The sequence below is a fragment of the Rhea pennata genome, chromosome 1 (genome assembly GCF_028389875.1).
Source record: "Rhea pennata isolate bPtePen1 chromosome 1, bPtePen1.pri, whole genome shotgun sequence".
Lineage (NCBI taxonomy): Eukaryota > Metazoa > Chordata > Aves > Rheiformes > Rheidae > Rhea > Rhea pennata.
In genome coordinates this window covers 37,436,742-37,460,274 of record NC_084663.1, presented here as the reverse complement: position 1 = coordinate 37,460,274, position 23,533 = coordinate 37,436,742, and the positions used below count along the sequence as shown (strand labels likewise).

General features: G+C 41.5%; 1 protein-coding gene across 1 annotated transcript in view; it reads left to right on the top strand.

The window, feature by feature from the left end:
• Positions 1–23,533, top strand: part of WIF1 (WNT inhibitory factor 1) — a 46,541-nt gene that overhangs the window by 19,976 nt on the left and 3,032 nt on the right. Inside the window, exons 3-7 of the mRNA XM_062567600.1 lie at positions 6,635–6,743; positions 13,104–13,244; positions 16,958–17,053; positions 18,683–18,778; positions 19,983–20,078. Of these exons, the coding sequence (XP_062423584.1) occupies positions 6,635–6,743; positions 13,104–13,244; positions 16,958–17,053; positions 18,683–18,778; positions 19,983–20,078 (538 nt within the window). The remainder of the gene's footprint in view (positions 1–6,634; positions 6,744–13,103; positions 13,245–16,957; positions 17,054–18,682; positions 18,779–19,982; positions 20,079–23,533) is intronic.

Genomic DNA, 23,533 nt, shown 5'->3' with positions numbered 1-23,533 from the left:
GACAGCTATGGATCTGCTCCTCTGCGTGCTGCTCTCCAAGTCTTTTACATTGTGAACGGCCCCGCTGATTTCTGAGCTTCATCCCTGTTCCAGTTACTTACTGCAGCATCAGACTGTGACTGCTTTTCCTGCTCTCAGGGATGAGTTTCAAAGTTAAGGGTCTGCCCATGCAATTAGATTCTTCTCTTTCGTTGGTGTCTCTGTAGAACCTCACTCTTTCTGCCAAGTTCTTCAGCCTCCACTTGGATTGTTTTGTAATGACATCTTCAAACACCACAGCACTTCTATATCTCAAGATCCAGTGAGAGAAAATATCGGTCTAAAATGACCAAGCAGCCACCTTGTTTTCCATTTTTTTTCAAAGGTAAGACCAATTGCCATAAAATTAATTACTAAAAATAATCTAAATCTGCTACTCTGTGCCCTCATCAAGCTTCTTGACAGTGCTTTCTTCATATTACTGACCTTTAAAGTAAATTATTTCCTCATTACTATAGTCTTGGAAGATGCTAGTATATTCTGCATAGACTTCTGTCCTCCTTCCTGTGCAAAACATTTGTAGAACCTTGTAACTATCTTCCAAAATTCAGAGTTCCTTTTGATAATGATCAGGAAATATCTCATTTTTACTGCTTTCTAAATCATTCTGTTGAAGGATCTTATCTGCCATCCACAACCTCATCCTACAGGAGACATTAAGCACCAGTTAGTCATCTCCCATGGATAAAATCAGAGGGGTTTTGTACCATCCTTCTTACAAAACACAGAACTGTTAAACCCACCATTTGGTATTGTTGTAAGCTGCATGTAGGGATCCAATCCACTGTTAAAAAAAATCCTCCTCCTTATATGTGGAGTTGGGGGTCTGCCTTGGTTTTCTTAATGTAGAGGAAGAAGGCATAGGAAAGAATCCGCAGAACTGTGTGCATGTCACCATACTATTGCATATATGATGCTACAAAATAATTAATTTTTTTGAGATTGCCCATTTTACTGAATTCTAATTTGTGTTCATCTATTTTAAAGATATAAAAATATCTTTTTAAATTTTGTGTGCATCTCTACTTTTCTTTATCCTAATGTTTTATTCTATTCTGATGGCCTTAGAAGCCTCCTCAACACTTTGTACTGGAAAAGGGGCTAGCAACTGAGAATAAGGTTATCCTGTCTTCTGTGTAAATCAGTTTTCTCAGGGAATATTTCTGTGAGGGTTGTATCACTTTCTCCATATTGTTAAGTGTTTCTCTCACTTTGAAACTGCCTTGTGGAGCTAATGGCAGGTATCTTTGAGGGTCACACTTTGGTGCAAAAAATGATTTGCACATTCTGTGACAAGATTAATTAATAATTAAGGCAAAGCTGCCTTTTCTGGCTTTGGTAGTTAGCAGAAAAATGAAGCCTTGTGGACAGACAGTTTATTATCTGCTTGTCTAAGGATGGATCTACATGTTGTTCCTTACAGCAATGTCTAGACTGTTTTAAAGTAACAGAATGTGCTGGTGACATACGCATTTCTGGCCAGAATGCATCAATAGCCTGGTACACACAGCCCTGATAGAGCTTCGTCTTGTCGCTGAAATTTGTCTCATCTTATTTCATCCTGGAACACAGAAGATCCGCTTCTCTGGCCTAATGCTGTTAATACCTTGGAGAAGCAGTGGTCCATGCTGTAAACACCTAGCAAACATATACATTGCTTCATTTTGTGATTTTATTTATGGCATACGCAGCTGTGAGCATCTGCTACGTATAACACATGCTAAATCTTCTAGTGCATACATAGCCAGAAATATCTATGGATCTGGGAGAGAAAGGAACTCTTGATGAGTTTCTCTCTGTAAATGTAGAAAATTGGCATTAGGGTGTATATTTGTCATGTAATTGATAACAGGATATAACATTCGGCAATGATGTTTTTAAAATAATGAAAAGGAAACACGGTTCATTTCTTATCTCTCTATGCAAGGCTGATGCAGATTCTCTTTTCTTGTTAGAAAAGCTGCAAATTTCATTAAGTTACTGAGCTGTGACATACAACAGTTTAAGTTACTCTGCTTTGATTTCAGATATTGATGTTATTTCTAAACCTACATCTTTCATGTAAAAAGAGGACAATGTAAAGCACGTTCCTGTGAATGCTTTGATTAAATGTGAAACAAAAGCATGGTAGCAACAACATGACATTTAAGCAATGATACAACTGTAACAGTCTTTCACTGGAGACTGGAGTTCTGTAGGAATTTTAAGAGTATATTGCTTAAAACCCAACTGCCAACAGATGTTCTCTGCAATAGTTGTTAGAGGGTTTCATTATTTTTATAACCTTCTAAATTCCTCTGATTTATAGAAAACTTCCATTTAAAGTCTATAAAAGTTAATTCTGACCCTGGAATTATTTGCCTAAAAAGAAATTTCCTCCATTTGCTGAGGGCTTTCCCCACATGGGGAACTGTTAAAGGTAGCTATGTAGAGCTACCTGCTGCCTAATAGTCCCCAGACTGTTCACACAAGGTCTCTAGAGGTATTTGCCTCTATTTCTGAGGATCTCAAAGAAATTTTTCACATATATATAAAGAGTATTCTTCCTCAGATGCATACTGAAGTCAAGCCCAAAGCAAAAAATCTCCCACACATGTGCAATTGTCAAAGATTAACAGTTCACAGCAAACTCCATTTTTTCCATCACATCTAATATCACCGTTCCAATAAGACTTTTAGCTTCAATATCATTTTTTGCCCCTCAGGTGGCAGACAGTTCGTAGACTGTCTTCAAAAAAGTCACAAAAAAGTTTTTTATAATGGAAAAGGGATTATAGATTCTGTTTTTTCCTCATTATCTCTCAACAATATCTGAAGAAATTTCATTCATACTACCAGGTCACTCACAATGACCATTTACAGTATTAATTATGCTGGTCAGTGGGCAATATTAAATTATCTAGATTTTAATTGCACAGCCCTATCTCATCAATTAACCATTAAGACTAAATTTCATGCTAGACTGAAGCCTAGTAAATATTTGTTGAGAGTGTGTTGTTTGCTTTTCAGTCATGCTGATTAATGCAAGTTAATTGGCAATCAACTCAAATTACAGCAGGACAATACTGGAGACTAGATGTAGGGACTGTGTCAAGACAGATTGCCTCCAAACAGATAGGATTTGTGGCAGTCAAATCTTGTTTCAGATTCAGGTTGGAGGAGTTAAACCACTCTCCTCCTTTCTGCAGCCTGTCTAAACTATGATTTTTGTATGTTATTTTTAAACCAAAATTTAACAAACTCAGTCTAGCACATATGATTTACAAACATACTCTGTAGCACATGATTTAAAAGCTTTGAAATCATACTAACTGGATCTACTGAAGGTGTTTCAGGACTTCTTAGATAAAATTATTGTAAGTTCAGTTTTTATAAGCTAACAGATGCATGAACATTTGTACGTAAGTGGTGAGAGTAGGCATCTTGCCTCAGTGCAAAGAGTGTTTTTTTCTCTTGAGAAGCCTGATGCTTGTGCAGTGTCTCCTGCCACCTTTTAAATGTCTGAGCAGATCTTACTCCAGCCTCCAACATGTCATTGCCTGTGCATCTCTTCTGACTGAAAGAATTCCTTCCTTGAAAGGCAGTAAGTATTGCAACTCATGTAGCCATCAGTTCCCTTTCCCTTGGTGAATTTTCCTTTTGTCTTTGTCCTTAGACGTCACTTTGACTCTCTTGAAGTTGGAATTCTAGTTCCTTTCCTATCAGTCAGGACTCTGGCTCACAAATTGACTTGCTAAAATAGCATCCTGAGGCAACCTGCTCCAGGTGACCCTGCTTGAGCAGGAGGGTTGGACCAGATGCTCTCCAGAGGTCTCTTCCAATCCCAACTCTTCTGTGATTCTGTGATCACTAGAACAGAAATGTAGGAGGGGAACTATTTGGTTTAGTTACCAGTTGTTGTTTACAGGAATAGTAAGAACATAATATTTTAATAACTCAACCCATTATGACCTGGTTTAGATATAACCAAACATCAAAGCTAACCAATGAGAAACAGACAGTACAGCATTGACTTTGTTATTGTAGTATACTGTAGATGTGTAGAGAGCCTATAATTATTTTTCTGAATCAAAGATTTATTTGAAAACAAAAATGTTCATAATCTAAGACTTTATGGCTTATTTTCATATTTTGGCATGGTATGTTGTATTGGAAAATTTTTTCCTTAATTAAAAGCAGCGTTTTGAATATTACCCCAGACTTCAGTTTTGATCTTGTATTTTACCACTTCTCTCCAAATCCCCTCTCCTTCCCACATATCCTCCATGTGCTTAAGCCACCCTTAACTTTCACGACTTCCTGCCCTACTTTTTCTCCTGTGAGACCTTCTCTGAGATTTCCAGCCCTATGTGATGCCCTGTGAAGACACCATCTGTGTGAAGTGCAGCCCCTCAAAGCTTTCTGCATGCTGTTTGTGGTCGCTTTGCCATCCCGAGAGACAGCACAGGCAGGATGTGCTACCAGGATTGATCAGGACTTTCCTAACAACCTTTCTACCCAACTCTCAAATACTTTGCTGGTGTCACCAAGAACTGGGAGGGAGATGGTCTCTCACATCCTGTCAGTGCTTCTACTATTGCTCAGATTAGTGAGGAAGAAACAATAACTTTGACATACCGATAGAGTTTGAACAGGACAGTGTGGAGCTGAGATGTCTAGGACCGTAGGAAAAGATGACACCCTGTTGGCATGGGAGGGCCAGAGGCAGCAGAGCACAGGGAACAGAGAAGTAAACAGGATCAGTGGAGAGCAAAAACAAGAGACTGGCTGAAGAAAACAAGAGCAAAAATGAAATGGGTCAGTCCTGGTATGTGGTCTGTGGTATCTGTGGCTTCTGAGCACTCCCGTGGAGACCCTGGAACTGAGCACAGGAGTCTCTATGTCCATCTCTTGTTAGCATGTAGCTAAGAAACCTACATTTTTTTTTCTCTTCTGAGTGCTTTTAATAATCATTTCCTACTACTACCAGTTATTCTATTAAGTGATAGAGGTCTGTGCTATGAACCTAAAGGATCTACCCATGGCTTCACAGTTTGACAGGATGGAATTCATATCATTTTGATTGTATCTTTTAGTGGAAGAATACTATGAAAATTATTTTTAAGGGTGATTTTAAACCTTGTTTTCAAGAAGTGCCAAAACAGTGGCTGTTAATGTCATTAGCTGTGGAGTTTGCAAGATTTGTAGTACATTGTGCAGGAATATTACAGGAGAAAAAAGACAGTCTGCTGGCTAAGGACACTGACTGCCATCTTGTAGAAATGAATTAATTGCCATTTATTGGTCCAAATTTCTTGTCAAATTTTGGCTGAAATCTCTCTTTACTTCACTACACTAGCTATGAAGCAGGCACAAGAATACTATCTAATTCTGCTGAGCAGCTGCGTGAAAACACATTTTGCCAATGTTCTTGCTAAGACCCCAAATGTTTTTCTGAAAGCAGCACATAAAAATACCTGTAAGGACATTCATAATCACTTATATGCTTCAGGGTAAACAAGAAGCCAGACTTTAGGGAAAGAATTAATTTCTATCATCTTTCAGTATCTGCAGCTGCGCCTTAAGGAATGCCGGTCTCCATTAATGTAGTGGAAGCCACATGTAACTTCTTGCTAAGATGCACACATCTCAGGTGCAAAACAGGGTATACATCTATACTGAAGATACCTGATGCTGGGCAAGAGGAATCCTACTTTGCATCATATATGAAAAAATGTTGAACAGATTGCTCATCAGTGAGGCCAGGGTCCTATTGAAGAAAGTACCATGGACTGAAACCTGTACTACAATGCAGATACATATAGGGAGTAGGACTAAAGTAATGGAAAGTAGTTTTCTGATCAAGTCTGAACCTTTTTCGGATAGCCAAAACAAATCATTTATGTTGGGGTAAATGAGGAGCAGCATAAAGCCAGTTCTGGAGGAGAGCTCTCAGCTCCACTCCTGGAACAATTTAAGGAACTAAAGTAATGTTAAATAAGCCAAACTATAAGCAAGTAAGGTGTGTTAGCACAGTGTTCCAGTAACATGACTACTCATCGTCTCACGTGTTTCCTCAAGGCAATGCACCGTTGATACGCATGATGACTGCTATGCGTATCAACCAGGAGCAAGCTTGAAAATCCCCAAGCCACGGTTGCTTCATGCAGCGTGGGTACGTCCTTTAAGCTGTGCCGACGGTGCAGGTGGGTTACCCTGGCTCATTAGTCAGTTTGGTGAGAATTCTGCCCCCAAAACACCTTCAAGAATTAGCCCATTGTTGACACTGCTCTTTGTGGTCCATTGGGTAAAAGATGTGGCTGGTAAAAAATGCCTTCCCCGTATAAAGTAAGTTCATTGCATGCAGGCCATTTTCCTTGCTGTTATGCTGCATCCTGATTACTGTGTGGTCACTTGTCAATCTCTCAGCTATGAAGAAATTATATGAAAACTGTGTTTAGCTAAAGATTCACTCAGGGAAATAATAGAGACAAATCCAGCAAATGGCATAAAGACTAAAAGTGTACTATTTTTCTGCTATAGCTTAAATGTTAAATAGTTTGCTTTGGTGAATGTAATTAAAATACCTAACAATTTCTCATGTATTTTGTCATAGGCTGAGTATTTCTATGAGTTCCTATCTTTGCGCTCTTTGGATAAAAGCATAATGGCTGACCCGACTATAAATATCCCTCTGCTTGGAACAGTTCCTCATAAAGCATCAGGTTTGTACTGTTGATATTACAAATTGTGTTCATGTAAAAAATATTCCACTGCAAATAAAATCTGAATGTCTTATTACGAATTGCACTCTTTATTGCTAAAGAAATGCTTGCCACACTGCTTGTCACTGAGTAGTTCATGAGTGCCTTGCCTGACTACAGCAGCGTATTTTGTCTGAGACAAGTCACAGGAAGCTTTTATGTACAGATAAAGCAGCAGAAATTTGTCCTCAAAAATGATAAAATTCACGTGTTCAAAACATTATTATTACTTAAGTCGTGCCACTTTTAAACAACACAATCTTGATCCTGTAAGGATTAGTTATCAAATTATACTCTTTCCTAGAGATTGCAGCATGTGAACATCATACTTTCAGTTGGGGTCTGATGCTCTCATCAGGCATTCAGCTCAGAGACATGTGTTCGCATTTAAGATATTGCCATTTACCACTTTTCCTTTAGTTGTGCATTACCCATCCATCTACTGGAGCATATAGCTCTGAGTAGAGGTTGACCCAATGCTGGCACCAGCGCTCCAGAACCACCACAGTGCAAAGTGAGCGAGGTTAGTTAAAATAGCCTTTCATGAGAGGTTATCTAATGTACTTGACTTTGCTCTGCACTGGACGAGTAACAGTCTATGTGATCTGCTTCAGAGATAACATGTGGGAGTGCTAGTCTCTGGCAGAAGGGCAGAAATGAACATCTGGATGATGGCAGTATCTTATGATCAGCCTTAGCCAATCTAAGACTGTCTTGGTGAAAAATGGGAAAGAAGTGAGAAATGGAACAAGAGAAAGATGTAGCTTCATGTGGATCAAAGTGGAGCATTGGTATACAAGTTTACCTCTTGTTTTTGTCTTCTCCTTTTTATATTCAAGTTCTGAATGCTTGTATTTCATATCTTCCATTTTCAGCTTGTACTGGAATGATACTGAAGTGATGTCACAGCATGACTTTTTGCTGTGACACCTGGAATTTAACATAAATGCTTGAACTTTCCATTCATTGTGGATTGAGTGAGTGGTGTTGAAAATTGATTTGTGTGTAGAGAAGAGAGTGACAATATTTTTACCATAATTGCTATAATTTAATTGATTGCAAGGCCAATACATTTGCAAGTAAAAAAGTTACTCTGCAAGTAACAAAAAAGACAAAAAAGCAAAATTTTTATTAAGGAACGTTCTCATCTCCATATATATTAGATGAGATATGTGGGAAGTTCTACACTCATTATCCTCTAATCATAAACTATTTTTTGTTTGATTTTTCAGTATTTAAAAAACCCAGATCATAGAATCGTAGAATTGGTAAGACTGGAAGGGACCTCTGGATATCATCTAGTCCAACCCCAACCCTGCTAAAGAAGGATCACCTAGAGCATGTTAGATAGGATTGAACGCAGGTGGGCTTTGAATATCTCCAGAGAAGGAGACTCCACAACCTCTCTGGGCAACCTGTTCCAGTGCTCCGTCACTCTCCCAGTGAAGAAATCCCCCCTCACGTTCAGGTGGAATTTCCTGTTGTTCAACTTCTGCCCATTGCCTCTTGTCCTGTCACATGGGGCAACTGAAAAGAGTTTGTCCTCGTCCCCTTGACACCCTCCCTTCGGGTACTTATACACATTAATAAGATCCCCCCTCAGTCTTCTCTTCCCCAGGCTAAACAGGCCCAGCTCTCGCAGCCGTTCCTCATAGGGCAGATGCTCCAGCCCTCTGATCATCCTCATTACCCTACGTTGGACTCTCTCCAGTAGCTCCATGTCTCTATCTGGACACAGCACTCAAGATGAGGCCTCCCCAGGGCTGAGTAGAGGGGCAGGATCACCTCCCTCGACCTGCTGGCAACATTCTTCTTAATGCACCCCAGGATACCATTGGCTTTCTTGGTCACAAGTGCACATTGCTGGCTCATGGTCAACTTGTCATCCACCAGCACTCCCAGACCTCTGCAGAGCTGCTTTCCAGCAGGTCAGCCCTGATCAAAATGATCCCCTTCTGATTCTGCTTAGGAAGGCATATGATCTACAGCTGCAGGATGCCAGAGATGAGATCACATAGTTCCAGCAAACATTATGTTAACTATCCTGATGGGAGGTCTGATTAAAAGTAAAATGGACCAACCCTGTTTGTAGCACTGGTAGCAAGACTAATATGCATATGTCCACAGTGTTTCCTTGTTGAGCTTGTGCAGTGCCCCAGTGTATTCAGTATACAGTAAGTTGTATTTAAGTCATGTTTGGCATTATAATGCATCTATTTTGACAATCAAGTCCAATTTGGCCTGAATCTATTGATCATTTTTCTACATATATGCATGTCAGAACAAAATCAGTCACAAATCAATAGTAATGTTATTTCTTGAAAAAGTGTTTTAGCCACAAAAGGTTGCACTAGGACAATTAAAGGGGAATAAAAGAGGAAAGACAGCTGCATTAGACACAAGAGAGTGGGAAACAAGAATGAGGATGATGATTAGATCTCTTACTCAGAGGTAGTTCAACTGAAAGTTACATTAAGTTTTAGTAATACAACTCCTGTGAAAGTCAGTGGACTTCTAAAGCCTCTATGAGGATAGTTGTGTATCTCCAATAAAGCCTGGTGGAATGGCTTTGGTGGAGCAGGGCCTTTCTAGCCCAGATCTTGTCTTATGGATATTTGAGAGGAGCTTGTCTTAGCCCAGTGAGCATAAGCAGACCTGTGGAAGAGCAAAAAGACCACAAGCATATGTGTATGCTCACAGCCTCAGACTAGCTTCTGCTCAGAGGATTTCCCGAGTCTCAAGTGGTTTGCCTTTTTTTGTAACTTACTTGGGTTATGTGTAAACTTTTAGAGTCTCCAGTTCCTTTGGTAGGGCCTTCCATTCTCTCTTCCTGCATGAAGAGCCACCTCCTGTCCTTTGAGTCTGGCTGCTACTAGCTTCATTTGATGGACCCTAGTGCTTGTACTGGTAGAGGCAACAAATAGCCAATCACTACTGTCAGTCCTATCCATGGTGGTCATGATTTTAAGCATCTGTTCTTCAAAACTAAGAAGTTCTCTAATTCTTCTCTTTGCCAGGCTGGAGAGTCCTAGCCTACTCAGTTGCTCCTCATTGGACACAACCTTGCAGTCCTCAACCTTTTTTAATCCAGTTTATCCTTCCTGAGATGAGGAATCAAATTCTCCTTGAATTTAAATTATATCTAGGTCACTTAGATTCCCTAAACTCCTTTGAAAATTCCATCCCCAGATCCCAGGATTTCTGCCTGATTCCACACTTAGAGCACTGTTCGTGTTGCACCTAGCCACATAGTAATATAATAAAAAATATATGGTAGGAAGGCTCGAGAAGATGCCTTTTAGTGAGAGCTTAAAGAGCTGAGACTACTTGGCTTATCCAAAAAAAAGATATTTGAGAGGAGCCTTGATTCTAGGGTGTAGATAACTGCCCAGCAAGAAAAGATTGATGTCTCATTTCACAGAAGAAAGCCTACTAATATCCAGTGATTCAAACTAAATTCGTCAAGTTCAAACCTAGGTCAGGCATTTTTGATAGTGACAGTGATTTCCTCCCTTGACCACTGTTGGTCTCAACATGACTATACCTAAAGAAAAATGTAATGGCCTGTGATTAAAAAGGAGATGGTCTCCTAAGTGCTCAGAGATGACCAGTGCCATGTTGGTGCCAAGCCAGCACCAAGCCAGTTGGCACATCTCCACAGCAGAGCCCACAGGGAGGCTCAGGTCCGTACAGCAGAGCAGCCACACCAGGGTGGCACAGCACTTGAGCCAAGCAGCCCTTCCGCTTGGTGAGGAAGATCAACCAGGCTGAGTGCCATGCTGATACATCCCAGCTGTTTCTGGCTCTGAACTAAGCTCAGCTGGCTCCGTCCCCGGTACATGGGCACAGCTTTGCCCTGTGTGGATCACATGTGCCCTGAGTCCACACGCCAGACTCAGGACTCCTCCTCTCTGCCTGCTGCCAGTATCACAACACCTGAAACGTAGGGGCTGAGCCACCAAAGGTGTGGAAACTCTCTCTGTGGAGAGAGTGGTGCCTTCCCGGGGAGCAGCAATATCTCTGCTCGCTCTCTGCCATGGCTACAAGGTTTGGTCAACTCCCACTCTTCTCTGGATCACCACATGCCTACTTCTGCTAAGATTGGAAATTCAGAGACATCCTTAAGAAATCCCACTCCTTAGGCTGTAGGTGGCTTTTGGTAGTGCCTTTTGCATGTTAAACAAGAACTAGAAGACCTGTGCTGCAAATACAGGAGTATTTAGAGCCACCTCAACCTCCCTGTAATGGAGACCTTCCAGTGAATCTTTGTTTTCCACAGAAGAAAGAAAAGTCCTTAGCCTCAAACAAAAGCGCCCTAAAAAAGCCCCAAACCTGCATCCTCCAGATCCCAGTAGGGCATTCAAACTACCAGCTAAAATTAAATTAGAAATCACTGAACTTCCTTAGATTCCTTTTAAAATTAGTGAGGTTTTCCTCACTTCTGAGCTGTCTGCTCTGCAGCCCTGGACACAAGCACTCCAGAGGATACAGAAATACAGACTTGCAAGAGAGACAGTTCAGTGGCGTGGTGACTTGGGACCGTAGCTAGCAGTGGAAAGCCCTGAGCTGTGGATTCCTCCTCGCTTACTTGCAGCCAATGACGGGCAAAGGTAAACTGCATCCTGAATCCAGGATGGGGGGAACCAGCACTGAGCTTTGCCCTGCCACCGCCCTGCTCACCCCTCCCACAGGCCGCGAACATATGGCTGCATTTCTGGGCGCGAGGCACTTTTGCTCTGCGCTGCATGTCCAGCGCAGCTAAGCCTTACCCCAACAGCCCTAGGAGAGGGCCTTTAGCCCTAAGGGATGTATACACCTGGTCTTCGCCTCGTGCATTGAAATCCACAGGCTGGCATAACTTACAGGCAAATCTCTGGGGAGATCAGGACGTTGCTACTGATTGCACGAAGCCTACATGAAGCCCATAGTGCCAGCAGTACATTTCTGCCAGATCTTCCTGCCCAAAGCCGTTATTAGATCAGCTAAATCACACACATGCCAATACAAGTCTCCTGAGCACTTGAGTCTCTTGAAATATTTCCTACACTTGAGCTGGAGGAAGGTCACTACAGTTTAAGAAGTTCACTGCATTTAAACTGTTTTTAATCCTCTGTAAGAGTTTTCTTCTTACCACATGGTTACATGTTTTTTCTAATAGTCTTTTAAAAGATCACTGTAAAAGTCCCTCAAGAATGAAATTGCTTTATAATGAAAACTACAACAGGCCTTTCACTCTGTAGGCTGTGTCAGAAGCAGAATGTGTTTTAGCAGTAAATTATTCTGTGTTTTATCAAGGCAACAAATAACAAAAATTACCCAATTATAACTTGCAAAATATTTTATAGCAAGCAATTTAAATCAAGCCAAATGTAAGGCTGTTAGCTCAATAATTTGCTCTGAAATCTCAGGCCGACTTCAGAAAAAATGAAAAAAACAACTACTATTAGCTGGATCTAATTTATAAAGGAGCTATTTTTAAGAAAAAAGATAATTGTTTCATCTGAAGATTATTTAAGATCAATTGTGACAGCCATGGAGCAGCATTCCACAGCTCTGAGGTATGAGGCTTGCTTCCTCATTAAAATACTCCAGTTTTACTGGCCTTAATTATTTACTTAGACTCTTTGTAGTTCAAAAGTGTTGGAACACTTTTCCTGGAGAGTTGGTCTCCAGCTATCCATTACGCTTAACAAGTTCTGTCAGAAAGTGATGTGTGTTTGTGTTCTTTTTAAATATTTGCACCCATGATCTTATTTATTAAGTGTACCATTTTGCCAGCACTGAACAGTGTAAGTTTTGTTTAAATCAGTATTTTATTTCAGTGTTAATTGCGATATCTGAAACAGCAAAACATATCTAGTATAGTATCGTTTCAAAAATATGTGAGATCTTTTTGCAGAAGTGATGTGAGAGCCAGTAACATTTAGACTTAGAAGTGATCAAGTTGGCTCAGGAAATTAAATATAGGCTTCCAAGTCATTTAGGTGATATTGAAAATTGTGTCCTTAGAAAACTCGACATGAGAAATTGCCTTGTCTACAGGCAGAAGTATGTTTGCCTTCAGATCACTGTCTACACTGCAGACCACCGGGGTTATGTCAGTACCTGAGGCCAGGCTCGTCTCCCGTGCTGCTGTTGTCCCAGCCTGGGGTCAGTTATCAATAAGGTGCCCTACATAGCTGTGTGTTACATTTTTTCATCAATGGCTGTGCTCTGAAGTTTAAATGTAAATACTTATTATTTCCATTTTTAGTATTTCAATGTATGCTTTTACTTACCTAAATGTGTATATAATACTTATTATTGTTATTCTCCTTTTAGTTGTTCAGGTTGGATTTCCTTGCCTTGGAAAACAGGATGGAGTTGCTGCATTTGAAGCTAATGTTATCGTAATGAATTCAGACGGCAACATTATTCTCCAGACACCGCAGAACGCCATCTTCTTCAAAACCTGTCAGCAAGGTAACGCTTCAGGGGACGTGGCTAAGTTCCATTAGACTAGGTCATGTAACTCATGTTATGTTCACCATAATGGCCAGGCAAGATGGAAATAGAGTGGTCACACAATCTGTAGCAAGGGTCATGAATTTCAGGCTGTTCAGGCTCTGTCTATGGATTTGTTGTTCATTTACTATGTAATAAACCTTCTCCTAAATTTGAACTACGTTTCGCTTAAGAGACTGTTGTAGGCATTTATCCTCCTGTTCACAGTTCGTCATGTCAAGGATATTGATAGAAATTGATAGAAGTTTAACATATGGTTAAAAATGCAAATAGCAAACTATTTGAGGTAGCACATAGTTTTAAGAATTGAACTTCTGAGATCGATAGTGGGAGTGCTGACTGCAATTAATACTATTTGATGCCCTAGTTCAGCAGCTCCTAAAAGCTCAACTTGCACATCCGAAATGAGCCCAGAAAGCATAAATCTGAACATTTTGCAGAAACTGGCTTCACTTCTCTGGAGCTCTGGATGGCGGCTTGTGGCTGTTGCTAGATACAACATCGTTCAGCAGCCTCAACAAGTGCTGCCTGTTGTTTTTGCAAAGCTTATGAGACATTTGACTCAATGAGAGAATTCTCTTCTCCCTTACACTCGTTAACAATTTATTATGCATATTTTCCATTTGATTTCAGTAGAATTGTTTGCATACTAAAGCATTATTCTGGGAAGGTGATGGAAGCTAGTCCTTAATATTTGCAGGCATCAGTCAATAAAAACACACAGGATGCACTGACAGAAGACCAACAGAAGGACATCATAGAGTTATTGCAGTGTTTACTTGGAAAGCAGGGAACCTGTTTATTAACTGATTTATAAGCACTATTTAATAAAACTTTTGGATTTAATTGATACACCACAAAAAACTGAAATAATTATCATTTCAAACTGAGGCTGTAGAAAATGAAAAATAAGATCAATATCTAAGATAATCCCATGTTGTGTGCAATTGTATCAGATTAACTCATGGCAGGGCTGATCTACAAAGAGTGAGATTTTTATTCTTCTCCTATTAAATCTTTATTCCCAGTCCCACACTTTCTTCTCTGCGCTCTTTTCTCTGAGCTAATTGGCTATAGTGGGGCTTCAAAGAGCAAGCGGCAGGACTAGGAGCTGTTTATTCTTTGAACCCTCACTACACCTAAACAGTAAAGCTGTTTGTGCCCTTTGAAGCTTTGCTGCCGCCAATTAGCCCAGAGAAAGTGGAGGAGGGGAAGAAGAAGTGAGGAGAGGAACAGGAAGAGAAATGGGGGCTTAAGAGAAGTAAAATCAGATCTTGTGTACGAAGTCATGTGTCCAATGTAAATACAACACAAAACATTTTGTGACTTTATTTTCAGCTGGGTTCAAAGATACTGAACTTGAACTTGGAAAATAGTGTTGAGGTAATCTAATAGTGACAGCAGAGTTACGAGTCTATATTGTGGAAAATGTGGCTTGAACAGAGAGGGCTCCAAACTCAGTTTTTTTGTAGCACTCAACCAAGCTATGATTTCTGTATTATTAGATATTATTATTATTATTACTATTTTTGCTGATAGAAAATGTCATATTTAACAGTCTAACAGTATTGTATCATATGGCTACTCGAAGGATGGTTTTCCAATCAATAGAGCTGGGCAGGAGAGGAGTTTTCTCACCTCCTATCCTTCAGCACGTACTGGGGTAACTTCCATTCTGACACTCGATTTTGTGACATGGAAACCGCAACCTTTTGGGCCAGTTATTAAGAAAGATGAGAATGCTCTTACTGGTTGGTATTAGCCTAGGAGTTAGTTTCCTTCCTCTGAAAGACATCCTTGATGGTGAGAAGCTCAGATTCCTCCTGCTGGGGCCCCAGGTCATTGTTGCCAGTTATTCTTGGCCAGCCAGAAGAGGCCTCCACTGGAGGAAGTGGGGAAAATGAGGGAGCAATTTTGTGGGAAAGGAGAGTCTTTGTTGTGGCTGAGAGGTGGCCACATAAAAAATTATGTTTTCCTATTTTTCTGTTTGAAATGGCATGTATTTAAGCATTCATTTTCTGTAATGAATAGCAGCTCTGCATTTGGGTACAAAGAGAGAAACATTTCCAGAAAGAGTCCTGGACTGTAATGCTGGAACAAAATAAGACAAAAAGCCTTTACCATTATTACTACCACTGATACAGCTTTACTTTTAGAGCAATACATTTTACTTCATGCATCTTTGGCTTAAGATAGAAGAGCATTTTAAAATTTTACCTTTCCCCTTTGTCTCTTTCCTGCTTGTTCGACAGTTCTACACAACATCCAGCACCAGTTACATCAGATTTGTTTCCCTTTTGCTTGCTCTTGGGGTTACCCTTCGTATCCCATTGAATAGAGAGATACTGCACGAGTGTAGCAGGAACAGAACACTGTTCCCAGTTATAGCGGTTACCACATTTTCCTGTGGCTCTAATCAGCTATTAGTTCAATTAAAAATAATCTGTAGATAAATCTAGCTAATAGATATGTCACCCAGCTCAAGTGTTAGAAGAGGGGAGAATCATTCAGGATCTGTTTAAGGTTGGGATTGTTTTCCTTTGCAGTTACGGTTAGGAGTTAGAGTTTCAGATATCTCTGTGGGCTGCAGAAATGTCTCAGGCAACTTGATCCACCTGAATTTACAGACATCCTAATGCAGCTCCTTGTTGCTATTAGCATGTGCTCTCCTAAAGGCTATGACTGTTTGAATTTGAACTCAGTTATTATTCGAGTGGGAACTGGTGTCTTCCTGGGAACTTGTCAAGAGGAGATGATCACGCCTCCTCTGTTAAAGCTACCTTGTGCCCCTGGTACCAATCACCGGGTGCAATGTGTGCGTAGTCCCATGGGAGCAGTGCCCTCGTGCATTCCTCCTTGTCTGTGAGAGATCTGGGAAGGTATTTTTGAGTAATAGCTTTTCTACCCCGCAGTCGTGTTTTTGTGGGCTTCCATAGGGTTCCAATTTGTTCTGCCTCTTGTTTGATGGACTCTGACGTCTTGAGGCTGCTGATGATACCCAGATGTATTTCTTGTCCTTCTACAGTCCAGCCAGTGTTGCCAAATGCTTTACCAGTGTTTGACAGATAGCTGAGATGTGAGTAAGAGTTGGATGATAACACAGGATCACTGCGCAGGAATGCTTTTATCTTTCTTTCTTCCTTCATCCAGTCTTGAAGCTGACTACGTCATCTGAATAGAAATTTCATCACTTTGTCACCTCAACAGTAAAGGATGTAGTAATTAAAGCAATTTAAGCTGCAGTGCGGTTCACTTAAGGCTGCACAAACGGAAACGGGTCCTGTGTATTAAGGGCATATCTAAGCATCACTGCAAGTCCTGTATTGGGTACCAGTTCAGTTCTGAGTGGGACTGGCAGTGCTGGGTTGGGCAGAGAGTCCACATTACTAATTCACTCACAGAACAGCAGGGCAATAGAGCACGCGCTCTATCAACAAGCCCGTCATGTGTTTGTCTGAACACATGGTCAAAACTGTATTTGTAGACTAACAAAAATGACACTGATTTCTTCCGAGGAGTTCCTAGCTGAACTTTCATTTCTGTCAGCACTTGCCTGCTTGTCAGTGAATACTTTTACTGTTGTATCAAAGGAATATATTGATCCTACTGAAAATTGAGTAGCACCTGAAGTATGTAATATACAGTTAAGATTGTCATTTTATCTTACGAAGCGGAGTGTCCGGGAGGATGCAGAAATGGAGGGTTTTGCAATGAAAGACACGTCTGTGAATGTCCAGATGGATTTTATGGACCTCACTGTGAGAAAGGTAATTTTTTTAAAAAAAATCTTTGCAAGTTTTCTTTACCATAATTGTAACTTTTTGTTAGAGTGCAGTAGTTACCATAGGTGTAACTACTGCACTGTAACCTCTTCTAAAAATAGGAATGGCCTGTTCTGAAAATTTCATGTATTTTGAATCCTCACAAGCAAGAGAATTACTGCTGTGATCCAAGGTCTAATGGAAACCTCAACTGATTACAAGGAAAATGTTTTCTCTCTAAGGGATTTTTTTTTAACAAAAAATTGACACAATAGTTAAGGGATATCAATCATGGAGACTCCATCTGGCAAAAAGATTAAACTGAATTTTGCTGCTGGGAAACAAAGCACAGAACTTCTGTTGCTCTGCATTTGTTTATTTGAAGATAAGATTTAATTTGGAGGCAGAATGACAAAGTCGGGAAGCATGAAGGAAAGAGTCTCCCTTTTTCTTCCATTAGTAACTAACAGCCAAAACCAGTATTTCTGGGAGGGAGGGGCCTGAAAATCAGTGTGAACTGATGAGGAAAATAGGTCTTCTTCATACTTCTTCCTTCCTCCTCCGCTTGTGGGAGACTTTCCCCTGGGGCAACCCAAGATGGAGTGAACCAGTCCGAAGGACATGCTAGTCTAGTGTCATCCTTTGCTCCCAGACATACTGGCCACATCTGAAATATTAAATACAGAAGGGTCAGGAACCGCTCCTTGGCATGGAGGCCAGCTGAGTTTGCATTTGTATGTTTAAACTCTTTTACCCTCCAAAACAAAAGCATCCTGACTGCCGGCGTGGAGGAGCCCCGGGTGCCGCTGGCCCCGGGCCGTGCCTGGGCACTCTTTGGGAACGCCGCTGACGGTTTCCCCGGGTGGGTGAGTCCGTGGCCCTGCTTGGTCCCGTGCCCAGGCCCTGTTTAGCTCCCTGGCAGGGACATGGCCTCGCCGCATGTACTAGCTGTGGCCAGCCACGAAAGGAAACTCGGTTCCCCGCCAGGCCTCCCTGAAGGAGACTTGTGGGGTGGCCACAACTGCGGAGATGGCTGCGGGAGAGCACAGGGGCTCTAAAAAAGTTGTGGGGGGCACCCAGGACAATTACCCACCAAGCCAGGCCAGACAAGAGGCTTCTCAAGCCCCAGATAGGCATGGTGCTCATGCTCAGGTATGCAGAGGGTGAAGGGATGGGTTCATCATAAAGCTGCTGGGGAACCCCACTAAGTTATAGACACCTCTGAGCTCAGCCTCTAAGGAAACAGTCTTGTCTCCAGACACAAACTGGAGCACACAGTCCCATGATAGAGAGGACCAGGGTACCGGCAACTTCAAATTTCCGGAGGGTGTTGGTGAGACTAAGCGGGCAGTTTGCTGTCCCCAGCTCAGTATTAAATTATACAAGGGACAGTTTTTGCTTACAAATGGAATCAAATTTTAAACTTAATTTAATTTTCATTCTTTTAGTAATATTGTATACAAATCGCCAGGTATCAAGCAGAAATATAATTGATTTAGCTCGCTGACAAAGTGAGTCCTTTGCACAGCTGACTTGTTCAGCAGGAGAAAGGAGCGTAAGGAAGCGGCGCTGTGGCTTTACGTGGGCGCTCGCTCTCCTACCAGCGGCGTGATTTCTCCCCTTGCTTCTCCTCAGCTCTGTGCGCGCCTCGCTGCATGAACGGCGGGCTCTGCGTTACGCCCGGCTTGTGCATCTGCCCGCCTGGGTTCTACGGCATCAACTGCGACAAAGGTAACCGGCCGCCGGGCGAAACCCCAGGGTTTCTCTTTATTCCCGCATGCTAATTCGCCTCTAGGAGCGGAAGGCTGAGCGAGTGACGGAGTAAGTAACAGGTTTTAAGAGGTGCCTGTGTATGCCAGCTCAGGGAAGGGTAGTTTATATAATCACTTTAGCTGATCCCTTAAAAGCTGTGAGGTCTACCACAAAATTCACTAGTCTATGAAAAAAATGATCTGGATTTGAACTTTGGTTTCCTGGAGTAAAGTGTCAGTACATTAATTTGTTCAATCTGGACATTTGGAAAATAAGTCGTCTATTCACTTTTTGTTGCTGCGCTGTGACTCAGGGATAAAAAGGAAGAATCTGCTCTTCAGAACAGTAATTTGGAGCAGTCCAGACTCCTATACAGAAAAAAACAGGAAGTTTGCTACAAAAGTGTAGCTGACCAGCTCCTAGCAGCGAGGATTACAGAACACCACAGAGCATTTACTATTGCAGAACTAGCTAAGGAATGAGCAAATGAAAAGGTCCTGGTGGACTTTAATCCAAAATAATGCCTTAGATATAAATAATGTCTTAGGCCTTTAGATATGTTTGCACAGTGTTGTCATCAAAGTCCTTCTGCCTTGTATCTCATCATTGATGAGGCCTTTCCCACATCAGAAAAATGTTTTAAGAGTGCTCTTTGATGAAATATGCCCAATATCTTGAAGGATGCTGAACTGTAAGATTAATATGAACCCCAGAGGTTTGGTGAAAAGTCTTGCCTAATGCAGTGAAAGTAATCTAGCAGGCCAGAGACACAGCATTTGCATTTATGTCACTGCGTAACAAAAACTTGTAGAGGTCTCTTTCCAGTTAAATCTAACATCTCCCAGGGTCCTAGTTAAGAACTGCACCTTTTCATTCAGTTAGTGAAGTATCCGCCTGCAACAGTGACTTTAGTCCTAGATTATGTTCCTTTTACCACACACTGGCAATTTCAATAGCAATAATGACTTGATTCTTGATGCGCTTTACATGTGAGGATTGATAGAGACGTAACGCAAGATCTGTCCTCCACGTCTCACTGCTGTACAGTTCATTTCTTTATGTCCCTTTCTATTGACTTGTGTGTGCCAGCCTAAAGTCCTGTATCCGAAAAACTGCATTTCGGGGGCAAGTCCAAGCGAGTTCACATTAGTGACTGAGTTTATTCCTGTTTTATTTGTTTTAGCAAACTGTACAACGACCTGTTTCAATGGAGGAACTTGTTTCTATCTGGGAAAATGCATTTGTCCTTCAGGGTTTGAAGGAGACCAATGTGAAATTAGTGAGTATCAACCCTTTCACTTGCACCAAGCTATGCTATTTACTGTGCCTGAAAGATAAAGCACAGCCTGCTTCTGCTAGGCTCATAGCGAGGGTCTCAAATGGCAGGTTGGGGTCCCTGAGAGTGTGAGGTGCCTCAGGCCTCTGAATGAGGTTTGCATTGAAGAGCTTGGACTTGTCGCTAGACCATCCCATCCCCTGCCATGTTTTGTTTTTACTAGTAGCTGGTCTTGGAAACAACCCATGAGCTGTGAGTATGCAAGCAATATTCTGTGCAGCAGACAGATGTGCTGTGGTGCCAAGCCCGTGTGGAGGAGATATGTTGAGAAGTTATGGCAATGCACACTCGTGTGCAGAACGTGAGATTCGAGTCCCTAGCTCTGAAAAGCCTACCAGAAGCTGGGAGCGGGAAGGTTTGGCGTCAGGAGGCGATTGAACCGTAAGAGCTGAGAGCTTTCACTTAACATATTAAGTTGCATTCACATGGCAACTTGAAAATCCACCTTACAAACATCAAAAGACTTGCTATTTTCAGAAGTTTAGCATCAAAGCAATTCAAAATATTTTAGCCCATGGTTGATCTAAGTGTTCTGTGTAAAGCCGGGGGTGGAGATAAGGCCAGGCTGGAGCAGAACTGGGAGGTCAGCTGTCAAGCATTTGATCTCACTAAAAGAAGAGTTTTCTCACAGCTCTGTTAAATTGGATTAATTCTATAGTTCCCCATAGTTGAATGGTGTATGAGCATTTTGGTTTTGAGAACAGGCACCCAGGTCATTCTTTCTGGGCTTAAAGCTTCTAACAGACAGCTGCACATGGACCTTCCCCACCTTTCTGCTGCAAATACTGTCCCTGACTTTCTGAACAGTGTTCACAGGAGCAATGATAGGAAAATCTGGCCTTATATACATAAGAGGTGATTTCTTAGTATGCATCAGCAGAGACAGGCTCTTTGCACAGTTATGAAACTTATATCAACAAACACTATTTCACACATGGAAATTAATGTGCTGTCAACTGAGAGGGAACAATAAACAAACAACTGTGTAAAGGAGGAAGAGCACAAACCCCGTAGGACCTACATTTTGCACAGCAGTTATGTGTAGATGAGCAGTAGACCTTACTGAATGTTTCACCATATCCCTATGCATTACAAGACAGCTTGGAATTCTCTTTTACCTAATCTGAATTTTAGCCGAACAAGCAGCAAAGCTTTATTGTTATTAAATTAATAATGATGGTCATTTGATAAAAATTCAGACCAGATGTGAGAAAATTCAGCTGCATTTACCTTCGTTTATATCAAGTTCAAATTTGACACTTTGTCAGAACCTCATTTCTTTCTTTATTCCTCCAAAAGTCTACTTTGTTAGCACTTCTCAGATGATGAATAAGGTTCTTTGCAAAGTCCAGGGAGTATATATTTTATGTCAGTGGTATTTCTTGTGGAGTATCCTTAGAACTAATGTTATAGGATGTATAATTAAGAGTATTCCATTTAATTGGTCTGTCCCAAGGGCCCTTAAGTTCATTGCTGTTTACTGCAGCTTAGGACGGGTACAACTGGCTTTGGCTTCTCACAAAGGCTTAGGTGTAAAAGAAAATTAAATTAATTAAAACACAGGCAGAAAACTAGTTCATGTAAAAAAGAAAGAGAAAATTTAGGATCAGAGTTTGCGAAGAGCTGAACTGAGACCCCTTGATGAGGAGGCCATGCATCTACCCAGGCTTTTGTAAAGCTCTGACGACAATTGCTAGAGCATGACTGATGGCTGCTACCACCTCTGGGCACCGCACCAGTACCAGCACAACTGTGGGAGACTACAAAAAATGCTAGATGAGGCTTACAAACATCAGAGGAGAAACAAAAATCATTCTGGTTTCTTAGATCCAGGGCCAGCTACATTCAGGCTTGGGGATCTTGGAATGACAACAGGAGAAAACCTTTGCAATAGGCAGAAATCCACCTTCAGAAAATGGCATTTTTTTAATGTTGTTTAAAGCTTTTGAGAGCTTGTCTAATAGTTGAATCACTCTCTACAGCTCCTGGGAAATTTACTGAACTCAATTTACAATACTAACAAGCATTCACAGTCTTCTAGGCTTTTTCTAACTATAGTTATGCGTTGTCTCTAATTAGTATTTCAGCTTGAGTCTGGAGAGTTTTATTTTGGTTTTGATTCCTCCTTTATTTATTGCCACGGTTCTGTTGCTTTTTCCATTTCTCAGTTAATAACACAGAGAGTGATTAGTCTTTCCTCTATTCTGTGAAAATATGTTAGTCCAAGGTTAATTGAACCATGTTGAGCCAAATGCTTGCTTAATGCAACACTGGCAGTCCGTACCGCACACTTGACCCATATTCTCCAGACTTACTTCAAGAACTAGGAAAATTCCTGGATTTCCTTAGCATTGCTCCTTTCAGTCATGAATTGCTTCAGAGGCAGATGTGTGCAAATCAGAATACCTAGCGGTTCCCTGCCCAGGGGCTTCTGCAGGGAGACTGCGCTTTCACAGAAACTCTCCTTAGCACGATTTGTCCTATAGGTTGTAGTTATGGAGCTTGTTTCTGGGCTATTAAAATAAGTATGAACATTAGGAACAAATGCTCCTTTTATGTTGACAATACTCACATTCACCAACAAAGTTCGACAGGGTGGAGAGCTCAGCAAGAAGTACGTGGAGTATTTAGTTCCCAAGGGGGCAGTCTGCAACTGAGGTGAGCACATTTGCTGAGGTTTCCAGCATGGCAAAACAGCAGTGGAAAAGATGAGTGTTGATGCTTAAATTACCATGTGCAGGTCTCAGAATTAACATTCTTTAAAACAGGAAAGGGAAAGGGAAAGGGAAAGGGAAAGGGAAAGGGAAAGGGAAAGGGAAAGGGAAAGGGAAAAAGAAAAGGAAGGGGAAGGGGGAAAAGAAGGGGAAAGGGAAAGGGAAAGTGAAGGGGGAAAGGGGAAAGGGAAGGGGAAGGGAAAGGGGGATGGGGAAAGGGGAAAGGGGAAAGGGAAGGGAAAGGGAAAAGGGGAAAGGGGAAGGGGAAGGGGAAGGGGAAGGAAGCAGTTCACTGCTCCAGCTTCCACTTTTTGTTCATTTGCAGACTCAGGCAGATATTAGTGATAAGTCTAGGCAGGGTGATTTTTTTTTTTCTGGAGACCCTGAAAAATGCTGTGGGATTAGAAAATAATTAAAAGTTGGACAATAATGAGAGAGCTGCATTGCTACATGCGGCCACATAAGAGGCAAGAGGCTTGGGCTGTAGCTCCTGATCGCCTGATACCGCTCAGGGACTTGGACATGAATCTGCCTTCGCCGGGGCAGCGCCCTCGCCCTTGGGCTGCTCCGCTGGTCCTTCCCAGAGGCAGGCGACCGTGTAATTAGTTAAATAATGCAGACAAATTCCAGCGAGGGGGTCAGGGATTGACAACATGGGGATGAGAGCCCTCACTCTAGGTTTGG